Below are 11,659 nucleotides of genomic sequence, written 5' to 3'. Positions count from 1 at the left end.
TTCTCCCTGCCTGGAATTTATTCTGTAAATACACTTAGTACTGCTTTAGGAGGAATTTCCAGAATTTAAAAACTAAAATGAAACCAAAGTACATCATCAAGTGTTTTAACCCGTGGTTAATAGAAAATGTGATAAATGAAGTTTAAAGCTATGGGTTAACACTGTTACGGTTGCACTGAAACCTCTAGATTAACCTTGAGGCATTGCTTGCCAGCTTAAGGAAGTGAATGATTCTTGAAAAATGATATGAACCCTATGGACTCTTGTTTTTGTTCCACTTGGAATGTTGCTGGTGTACAAAATCCTTCCTATAGTAAAAGAAGAACAAATCAGAGGCTGCCTCCAGAGGCTGTGATACATTACAGGTGGGACAGGGTGATCCCAGGTATGTGTACAGAGTGGGAGAAGAGCTCCTTGAGATCAGCCCGACCAGGAAAAACTTAGTGAGTCCTGGTAGATGAAAAACTTAACATGAGCCAGCAGTGCACAGTTACTGTTGGTCTTCTGGGCTGCATCAGAAGAGGGATAGCAGCAGAGTGAGGGAGGTGATTGTTTTTCTACAATGCCCTCATAAGCCCCCATCTGGAGTACCTTACTAAAATCTGGAGCCCCCAGCTTAGAAAACATGTGGGGCTCCTAGAACAGGTCCAGAGGAGAGCCACAAATTTGATCAGAGGGCTGGGACACCTCTCATGTGTAGAAAGGTTGAGGGAAGTGGGCTTGTTTAGCTTGGAGAAGGATTTGAGACCTCATGGCAGTGAGAAGGGAGTTTGTAAGCAGTAAGGGAACTGACTCTACACAGTCTGATGGCTTTAAACTGAAAGTGGAGAGGTTGAGGTTAGAGGAGTGCTTCATCCTGCAGCTTTTGATGTTTTCTTCAGACCACTATTGTGCAGTTAGATGTATTCTTCTTATCACCATCCTTAGGAGATCTAAAGGTTCTTGGGTTGGGCATGTGATGCTACATAGTAGAGGTGGCAGCTGGAGGGAGCTGTTGCCACAGGAAAGGCTGTCACACTCGAAGTGGGAACAGCATTAAAGCTGAGCTACTGAATGGATCAGTCCTCAGGGAAATTTCATATCTCGACTATTGCAACCCACCCCAGTCTGGGGTATTTCAAGGCCATCCTCCTTTGGTTGAGGGAAGATGACTGTAGTTCCTTGTCCTGCTGATTCTTTATTGAAATATTTTTTCTCTGTGCTTTTTGCTAGGAGTAGCTGCTTATTGTCTCTCAGCCATTCCTGTTAGTTCTTTGGTTTTATCACTTCTAATTACAGCACAGTTCTTCCTCTAGGAGGGGATGGAGAGTGAAGTGAGCCTGTGTGTGCTGCCTTACTCGTTTCCCACAGCCCTCATACTCCTCACGGAGGAGCTGTACCAGAGGATCAACTGAGCAAGGATCAGCAATGACAACACCAAATCTTTGCCTTTGGAAACAAAAACTGGGGCAAGTCACAGTGTACACATGGTTGCATGTGATTAATTAACTGCATGTTTGATCTAAACCCTCCAAGCAGCTCTAACATGGAATCATCGCCTCCAGCTCTCTCATCATCCTTGGCACATCCCATAGTTCTTGCTGAAGTCCTCCTTGCTGCTGGAGCTAATTGGGGACAGCCAATCGCTGCAGTCTCTACTGTCTTCCAGTGGGTGAGAGCTTGTGCTAGAACAGGCTGCTTCTCCTGCATGGCAGTAAGTAGGTAAGGCTCTTACAAGCAGAGCACCAGAAGGGTGCAGTCCAACTTTTTGGCTTGCTGGGCTACACTGAGTAAAGAGGAATTGTCTAGGGCTGCATGTATGTAGGTCACTGTGAAAGTAATGCCTGCTCTTTATTTCTGTGGAAACTGCCAACAGATACAAAGAGCACAATATCACTATTTGATAGAGGAAATGCTCAGCTACAAAGCACTGTTTTTCAACATAGTCACCGTCATTAGTTGTGCATTTTTGCCAGTGGTAAATAAAAGCCTTCATTCCGTATTTGTAAAAACCTGTGTGAGCAGGTTTTCCTTTGGGAAAAGGTTTTCCTTGGGAAAGCCATGTTTGGTTTTTATTTTCTATTTTCTTTTTGCTTTCCATTTTCTCCAAGCTTTTTTTGCTGCTGAGCTCTGCAGTAAAGGAGGACCTGCATGCTGCCAATGAGCATCCATTCCACTCTGGTCTGGACTTTCCAGATGTGGAAATTGCTGGTTGCTTGACTCTCACAAAGAATAGTCAAGGAAAAATAAGTGGGAGGAATATCAGGACACTCTAACAACAGGTAACGTTCCCAGCTAATCCCTAATAGCTACAACAGACTCTAGGAGATAAATACGGGCTGATAGTTTCAGGAGAAATTACAAGATTAAAGCTCTCAATAATGTAATACTGCAAATCCTTGATGGTTTGTTTTTTTTGTTTGTTTGGTTTTTTTTTGTTTTTTTTTTTTGTTTTTTTTGGTAGGATGGGAAAACAGTAGGTTTAGTACTTTTTCCGTTTCCCTAAAAACGTCATGTAAAAGAATGACTTCAGTAATGGTTTGGCCTCAGAGAGGAAATTATGAGATCTTTCCAACACATATTTTTTAAGAGCAGCTAATGGCAAGAGGATTTGAGCACTTTAATGGTTTGAATATCCTTTTGCCATTAAAATTAATTGGTCAGCCTAGCAGCTTTTCTTCAGCAGACACTGGATAGCTCATGGTAATCGCCTGAGTAGAGAAATGATGGCTGAGGGAAAAATATAAAAAATAATTCAGAATGCTCATCGTGACTCTGTGTTTGCTGTTTTATTAGCAAGGTTCGCTGCTCACTTAATATTCACAAGTAAACAAATTATTTACAAAAGCCACTTATTCCAAAAGTAGGTGCTGCCACATACTTTAAAACAGGAAGCATTTGTTTTCACAATAGAAAAGACTGATTTCAATACACGATAGTCCACGGCGTTTTAGGTGTAGTTAAATAGTTAAATTATGTGCCTTACTGCTATTGTCACCTGTTTTATTGCAGTCCAGTTAAGAAACACTCGTGGAGTTGCACAAACTGAGAATAGTAAAAATGGTATTGTGGGAGGCAATGCAGAATTTGTCTGGAGTTGTTGCTTCATGTTTGGCTGGACAGTGAGCTACTCAACTTAGTGACCAGCTTGATTAAACCAAAGTCTGTTTGCACTGTTTGCAGGACACATCACCCCAAAATCTTTGTATTTTTGGCCCTACTTGTATTTTATTTTGAAGGCGTACACAGACTGGATAAGCTGTCTAGGTATGGTTCAGCAGGGTGGACTTTTTCCACCGACGTGTCCCACTGAAAAACAGTACAAGTCGCATGAGCACAATTTGAAACAGATGAAATTCCATCAGAGAGAAAGGAAACAATTATTGTGGAAACAAATATTGTGAGGACTGAACGCAGGCAGAGGTTGCCCAGAATGACTATGGAGTCTCTATCCTTTGAGTAAGTTAAAGCTCAATGGAACACGATGCCGGGCAACCTGCTCAAACTGAGTGTGGCCTGGATAATCTAGAGACGCTGTTCACCACCCCCAGAGTTTTGTGATTGAGTCTGTGATTCTGTGAAGTACTCAGTCACTCAAGGCAGCCGACAACTGGCCAGAGGGTGCCTGGAAGTGAGAGAAGGAAACTGTCCCTCTTTAATTTTCAAATACTTAATAAACAGAGTAACACTCGACAGAAAAATACAGGGTGGAGTGCTGATAACATATTCTTAAACCAGATAGCACATGAAGAGACTTCAGGTCTTTACTAGACTGAGAAGCAGTATTCAGCTCTGTGAACTTTGCAGAGAATGTGCCTTTCATTAGAGCATGCTGCACACTGGATAACTGAAGCTGGTAGTCTGTAGGCTTCAAGGAGCTTCTTCATGAGAGGTAAACTGAGAGTAAGGAGTGGCAAGAAGCAAAATGGCCTTTTTTGCTATCCTTCCTATCTTGCCCATGAAGAAGCAGAAGGAAAAGGACACCAAGCAGCTTAAAGATGAGAACGATAAGCTCGAAGAAAGTAAAAGATTTATGATCAGAAGAAACGAAGAGACATCATGGCTAGGAGTGATGGTCAACTCTTCTGTCTTTGAAATATGTTTTAATTCATTCACTGTTTTTTTTTAATGTTTTTTTTGTTTTGTTTTTGTTTTTTGATGTTGTTGTTGTGTTCTCTATCAGTTTTAAACAGCTCTAAAACAAGTGACTACATTCCAAATACACAGATGGGTAAACTGACGCACAGCATCAGTCTGAACTATGGGATTATGCAGCAGTCCAGTAGAAGGATTCTAGCAGAAATCCATAGCATGCTGCTTCTTCAGGCCTCTCAACAGTGGGTGTTTGCAGGAACAAAAGAGAGAATCTTCTGAGGTGGTACTATTTCCTCTTTCCTGCCCCCCCTCCAGAATATGAGATCAGAACCACCTAAAACTTACTTCAGTTTTATGCAGTCTACCTCTTCTGTGACTGGCATTGCACTTGTTCTGAGATCTAAGTCTGTACTAGATTTACTTCCACGGTATGTTGATCTCCACCTGAGCAACATGATCTTCTTGAAGTACTTCATGGTGTTGTTTTTTACAGTTACGAAACACATTGTGTTTATCATGCTGTTACTCATAGCAATGCATTCAACTATGTAAAAAGCAGTAAGATAATGCTTCTCTTTCACAAAGATTGTGGGGAAAAAGTCACGAACAATGGTGAAGCCATAGAAGGGTGCCCAGCAAAGAACATAGGCGGTCAAGATGCACATCAGTACCATTACTGTTTTTCTTCTGCATCGAAGCCTTTTCCTGATTTGCTCTGTCTGAAATCCTGGTACGGTTTTAAACCAAAGCTCTCGAGAGATTCTGGCATAACATAAGGTCATCGTAATCACAGGTGCAACAAATTCAATGCCAAAGATGAATAGGAAGTAGGATTTGTAGTACATCTGTTGGTCAACTGGCCAAATTTGACCACAGAAAATTTTCTCCTGGTTTTTTACTATAAATAATACAGTTTCAGTAGCGAAGTATGCAGATGGGATAGCTACAAGGATGGAGACGATCCAGACCAAGGCGATCAGGATGGTTGCTGTTTGATAATTCATGCGTGGTTTCAGTGGGTGAACAATGGCCAGGTACCTAGAACAGACAAATACACTCATAATGGAGCTTGTAAACAGCATTAATCAGAGCACAGTTCAAAATACATGTGGACAGAATAAGGCAGGAGGAAACTGCTGGGATTGTTAGAGATTGACACGTGGCCAAAGTAGTGGCCTAGAATGAAGATCCTAAATCGTAAGTTCTGGAGCAAATAGCTGAGGAGTTGGTTAAGATAGCAGGTCTTCGACAATCTGAAAACCTGACTGCATATTAAGAACTCAGTCTTAAACTCCCACCTGCTAACAAAGCCAAGCTGAAAAAGATGTAGTGTGGTGTCATAAACTTTTCAGTTCTTAACAGGGATCATGCATTTGGGAGTTATGGATAGACTAGAAGAAGAGAAAGAGAGGGAATATTCCTATTACTGACAAATATGTTAGCAGGAGATAATGCAATACGGAGATGACAGTGTATCCAGGACACACCGTGATACAGCATCTGGAATACTTTGTTGGGCAGCACACGTACAGGTGTTTAAAATACACATTAATATACACCTAGTCAGGTGCAGGTATAAGCACAAATACATAGAAGGAGGAGAAAAAATTGCCTATGCAGAGAACAATTTGAATATAATTATATATATATATAACATACATGATAGTATTTCCATTATTTGCCTTGTTAATCCATGGAGTGAAAAGATATGAAGCTGACACCAGCAATGGTTACAGGTGGTTTTTCAGCCACCAGCAAAGGACTGTATGTCCATTTGCTGCTCGTGCACATTTTTGTTTAGACTGCTGGAGGTGTCTGTAGCTAATAATTAATCTCAAATATGCTTTATTAAGTAGTGTGTGCCATCCTGTACAAGCTGAGTTAGGTGTTAGCACTTCTTATTACTGTAAAGCTGCACAATGCACTGCAGTGTTTCACAAACAAGTATGGAGAATTAGAAGTATGATGCTTGCAAGACCAATCAAGTGCCCTTGATTCAGTTAAAAAAGGGCTTAGGACCAAATTGCATTCACTCTCGGTTGCAGGGTTCTGTTTCTTTTTTTCTTTTTTCCTAATATTTGGTTGGAGTTGGGAAGGTGTTTTTTTTTAAGAAGCTTTGGGTATGAGTTTACATTAGGATGCTCTCTAGCTCAGATTACAATGCTGCTAAGAGGAGAAATTCCAGAGCTCTCAGTGCAGTTGTATTTGACACAAAGGGCTGTTTGAAACAGTGGCATTTCTCATTCATTCAGATACTCTTCTGTCTGTATATATGATATACACAGATATAATTCATCCTAAAATAAAATGGAGATTCAGTAGGGCATTTCACAAGCCAGATCTTGGAAGCAGATAAATTGCTCATTGCTTTTAACACCGCAGGCTAGATGTCAAGGGTCAGCAGAATTATTCATCTTCATTGTGGAGCTGACAAATGAATATTTTTAGATCAGGTCTTGTGGAAAGGGCATTGTGGAATAAGATGTGTGTATTGATAGGTATGCATATCAGCTCAGCAGAAAGCTTGGCTGAATGGGGAAATCTCCACAGCAGAATTTTGTGATGGATTTCTTGGTTGCCATTGCTTACCACACTTTGCTGTCACTGTGAAATAGTGCTAGAACACACAAACTGGATAAAGATGAAACTGCACTGGAAGATGTGATCCAAAAGAGCACATAAAACATGCCAGGTGCTCTTGAGCATTCAGTCCAGGGAGCCCAGTTACAGCCAACCTCCCCCCCTCCTGAACATTAACAGCATGGGCATTGTGTGCTTAGCACAAAATCCTCCTCTTCAGATCTCCATTCACACTGCATTATTTTTTAAGATTTTGAAATTCTTATATGTTTTCTGCAAATAGACATGCAAAAATATGAAGTAGAATCAGACTTGTGAGAAGTCCTACAGAGTAGGATTGTCCTCTCTACACAGGTGAACCTTTTAAAATGACCTAAATACATGAAGAGAAATCTAATAGGGGCTAAAGTCAACTACCCCCGTGACACAACCAACATGGCTGTGAAATGAATTTCTCTGCTTACTCATTCAAAACCTCACACATAACAGACAATGAAACCCAAGTGTTCTCACAATGAACTTCAGTGATTAATTATTTCCAGGGTTGTTTTTAAAGATGTGTGGGGAGATATGCAAGAAATCTTCTTATTTCCTTTCAGACATGAGGGCTCAGTGACCTGTATTATTTAGTCAAACTGGGATGCAGTAGAATGTTTTTTTAAAAAATAAAATGTAATAATTCAGAAGGAGAAATGAAGGCTTGATTCCCTAAGATTATGCAAACATTATTGGTAAGAAGTTCTTGAAAGAAATCATACAGTGTGTAGATGGATATACAGAGGGTAAATAGAAATATGTATGATTATACACAAAAGGTGACTTGTCTTTGTGTAAACAGTTTACTGTATAGGTCTCTGGCTTTCTGTGAGTTGGGCATGCCAGGCTTATATCAGCATGAAGCTGATCCTCAGCACTTGGGTCTATCAGAATCCACAGAACACGAGACTAAGAGAACAGGAGTTACAAAAAAGAGCATAGTTATATGAATTGTTAAAATTCCTGGAGTGAAAGGCAAACAGAGAAATTTCTCAGGACTACAGCAAAAGGCAGGTGTGCTTTATTTTTATTTATGACTACAGCATAAAGCAGCAGTGTGCTCAGCTCACACCATTAGGAAAGCTGTAATAAACCCTCTGGAAGGCTGCATTGATGGAGGATTTTAACGCTTCCTGGACACACTGCAATCACCACTGTTTCATGGGTTCTGTAAATAACATTTGGATGTTTCCTAGCCTGCTGCTATGCCATCCTCAGAGAGGCATGTAAAGAGAGTATTTCAGTGAAGGAGCGTGCTGATCATACTCACTGAGCATCCACTTCTGGGTTGGAGCATCCATCTAAGACCTCAGTGCTAACTAATATTGAGACTGTTGGGTTTGCTCAGTAGAGCATGACAGGGAATAATAACCCCATTTTGCAAGCTTGATTGAGGTCTTACCTGTTATTCTCTTTCACACCAAAACAAAAACGGTGGAGAAGACTTTAGAAGTGAGAAAAACATATCCTGTAAGACAGTAACCCTACTAGGAAACTCACCTGTTAATTCTGTAGTCACCAGTCGACTATTTCTCTCTTTGTGAAGAATACTTACTTCACATTTTGTTGTAAAGGTGGGGCAAAAGGAAAAGCTCTGTAGCCCAGTAATGGAAATTCCTTAGAGATACATAGTTTGGAGCAGGATTGGGTGAAACACCTTTCTTTTTTGGCCTATTGACTGTTTCACATTTCTCAGTCTCCTCTTTCCTAAATCTTTTCCAACAGTTGAGTTGGATATATTTTCATGAGGGCCGGAGGGGAAGGCTTTAATAAATGAACATTCTTTTCACCTGAAAAGTTTAAACAAGATATGTCCACATAGTTTTCTTTGAGATGATCTTATGACCTCATGCGATTAAGCTGTTATGAAAAAAGATACCCAGGTCTGTATAGCACCTACCTTAAAATGACCACATCCTACAGAACAGCTGAGCTTAGTAAAAACCTAGTAATCTGGCCTTCTCCTTGAGCAGTTGTAACTCCTCACCTACCTGTCAACAGCGATAGCCAGGAGAGCATTGGTAGAAACATAGAGAGAGACAGTCCGTAGGTAGTTGACTGAGGCACAGAGGACGTGGCCGTGCTCCCAAGACAGCTGCCGTACCACATAGTAGTCCATCTCAAAGGGGCAACAGACGATAGCAACAATGAAGTCTGAGATTGCCAGGTTGGCAATCAGCAGGTTGGTGAGGTTTCGCAGCTTCTTGTAGCGGGCAAGGGCAGCGATGAAGATGAAGTTGCCAATGCCACAGACCAGCATGATGCCAACAAGAGCCACGCCGATCACAATCTTGGCTGCAAAGAAGGTGCGAGTTTTGGTCATGTCATCTTCGCTGTCCAGTGGCAGGTCATAATCACTGTAATTGAAATTGAAAGGGAAGGAAAAATTTCGCATGGAGGTTAAATCTCCATCATGGAGATTGTAGATTGCAGCAAAGTTGAGATGGACGGTAGCATTTGGGTTATGTTCATCTTGCTCCAGGACCATGTCTGTCTTCTTTTGATGCATGTGGCTTGGCTGACCCTTAGATTTGTATTAAAATTACCCAGCGTGTCAGGGCACAACAGTGGCAGGCAAGAGACCTCATCCAAAGTTTCCACCTGAGCAGTGAGTCACCTTGTGTTTGTCCCCATGAGACTATAGAGCAACAGCATCTTTTATCATCTTCTGTGGAAACAAAAAAAGGAAAACATTTCCTGAGAGGAAATTACAGCAAAAATAATGTTCATAGGGGAAGCAATATCCACCTGGTTGCCCTGGAGCTCTATTGCTGTCTGTGCACAGTGGGAAGAAATACTTTGTGAAAGGATGCTTTGGTTATCATAAAATACCTAGAGTTGCATAAGTCAGTGGTTGCAACATCTGGCAGTTTTATTTACCAAAAATGAAATTTTGTTTTTAGCACAGAGTAAAGTGACAGTACAGGAGTGTACAATCTACTTCACATATCTGCCAGCCTTCAAGTCCATGGTGTTGACATCTTGGTGTGAGGTAAAAGAGCTAAAAGGAGATGGCACCTCGGTTTGTTGAGAAGTATCTGATGTCTCTTCAGGGCAAGGCTTTTTTTTTTTATGCTGGATGTCTCAACAAGAAAGAAGAGAACCAATGTCCTGGCTTATAAATACATTTCTTAATTAGTAAGAGTTGCCAAGACCCAAAAAAAGAGTGAAGCCAGCACTTTCTTTTTTGGCAGCCATGTAGTGAGTGTTGGGGGAGGGATGACCAGATTTCCAGCCCGCATAATCTATCATTGCTTCTCACAAACCAGTGGAATACTGCCAGTCTGCATGGACAAGAATTTGTCCCATGAACCTTCCTGTAAGGCTCTGCTGCAAAGGCAAACCAGCTGCTCAAAAGGAGGGTGCTTCCACAAACAGGGTTTTAAGGTAACAGGAAAAATCCTCCTTATGCAAGACAAAAGCACCCTGAATATTTGAAAATAAAGGAGAGAGAAGGATACTTCCCTCTTCGTACTGCCTGTTGTACCAAACATTAAAAACAGCTTTATTTCCCACACTGAGGAAAATATCTAGTCTACTCCTTAGTTTTGCCTTTCCCTCTGGATCAAAATGCTGAGAAGACTGTATTCTTGCATCCTCCCACACTGTGTCTGGGAGTCCTCACACCAGACTCCCAGATAATCAGGACAGTCCTAATCCATCCCAGAAGAGAACTGAGGAGGACTGCTGCTTTTTCATTATTATAGCAGTACGTCTTCAGCTCAAGAAAAGCTACTGAGTAATGCTCACAATGGCTACAAAGGACTGTACAGAGGAGCTGTTCATCCCTCCCTATGACCACTCTCAGCCCCTAGTGTACCAATGCTCCGTAAATCTGGGAGAAACTCTTCTGTACAACTTCTGTCTCCACACTGCTTTTCAGACTGAGAGTTGCAGAACAACTGAATAGCAGAAAGCCAAAGCCTGAAACTAAACAGCATTTCAAACAATTAACTGGTTTGCACGACATCCCCAAAGCTGACTGAAAGTGTGAGCCTTCGCGTAACACTGGCGCTAAACAATTACGTGGACACAGAATCCATATATTGGTCATAGCAAGGAGCAACATCTGTTTTACACAAATTTCTCTGCAAAATATCAGGAAAGATCATTAAAACTAATAAAAACAAGCTCACACAAATGGACATAATACCATCAAGTAACTAACTACCTGCAGCTGCTCTTACCTTCTTCAGGGTCTCTGGGGCTCTGGGTGTAGCCTCCTGGATTCTCCCCTGCAAATACGTTGCTGTCACTGAAGCACAGAAGGGATTACTACAAAAGCAGCCAAAGGACTTTGCTGAACGATCATTTCTCTGCCCTGTAGCTCAGATGGAGGATAACTGTGCTGTCTGCGTGCATGCATCTAAAGCCTTTTCTCAGTGGGAGGCACCTTGAAGCTGTCCATGCATTTCTAATTTTAAAGAGGCAGTACAATACAGAGACAATACAGCACAGGTCTCCAGCCTTATTTTTCCGCTCTTGAAGTCGCCTGAATGCAGCGAACAGCGGAATGTCTTTGTTAATGAATCTGAGCATGGAGGATGTAAAACCCCAGTGTGTGATTGATTTTTGAGTTTTGTCTGTGCTGGTCAGCAGCTACCTATACCTGGTGTGAAACAGAAGCAGAATACAAAGCTCCTGTTGGAGAGGAACGGGAGGAAGAAGAGAGAACCACTTTCCCAGGAACCTTTCTCTGTGGTTATCTCTGCAGCCATTGTCCTGAAGACTGCTACTGTGGCAGCTTGTGCAGAAACGAGGGTCAAGCATTGAACAGCTATAAATCAGAGGACTTCTGACAGCTTCCCTTGACCTCTGAGGGAATTAGTCAGAGTAGGAAAGTGGCAGTGAATCCTTAAGAATGTGGTGTCCTTTGCTAATGCTGCCTCTTGTTGCTCTGAAGTGCTCGCACCCCAGCGGTCTTTTTGCTTCCCAGTTCTGCAAAAGGAAAGGAAATGTGCTGCAGATC

General features: G+C 41.7%; 1 protein-coding gene across 1 annotated transcript; it reads right to left on the bottom strand.

Annotated features, from left to right (window-relative positions):
- Window positions 1–2,749: 2,749 nt before the first annotated feature.
- PROKR1 (prokineticin receptor 1) lies at window positions 2,750–11,138 on the bottom strand. Its single transcript, XM_015856549.2, has 3 exons — window positions 10,878–11,138; window positions 8,682–9,358; window positions 2,750–5,112 (listed from the first exon to the last, which is right to left on the bottom strand). The coding sequence occupies exons 2-3, from the start codon at window positions 9,197–9,199 to the stop codon at window positions 4,416–4,418; spliced, it is 1,215 nt and encodes a 404-aa protein (XP_015712035.1). The 5' UTR covers window positions 9,200–9,358; window positions 10,878–11,138; the 3' UTR covers window positions 2,750–4,415.
- Between the last annotated feature and the right edge of the window lie 521 nt (window positions 11,139–11,659).

This window comes from Coturnix japonica, chromosome 3, assembly GCF_001577835.2.
Source record: "Coturnix japonica isolate 7356 chromosome 3, Coturnix japonica 2.1, whole genome shotgun sequence".
In the NCBI taxonomy this organism is placed as follows: domain Eukaryota; kingdom Metazoa; phylum Chordata; class Aves; order Galliformes; family Phasianidae; genus Coturnix; species Coturnix japonica.
This window is presented reverse-complemented; position numbering and strand designations above follow the sequence as displayed.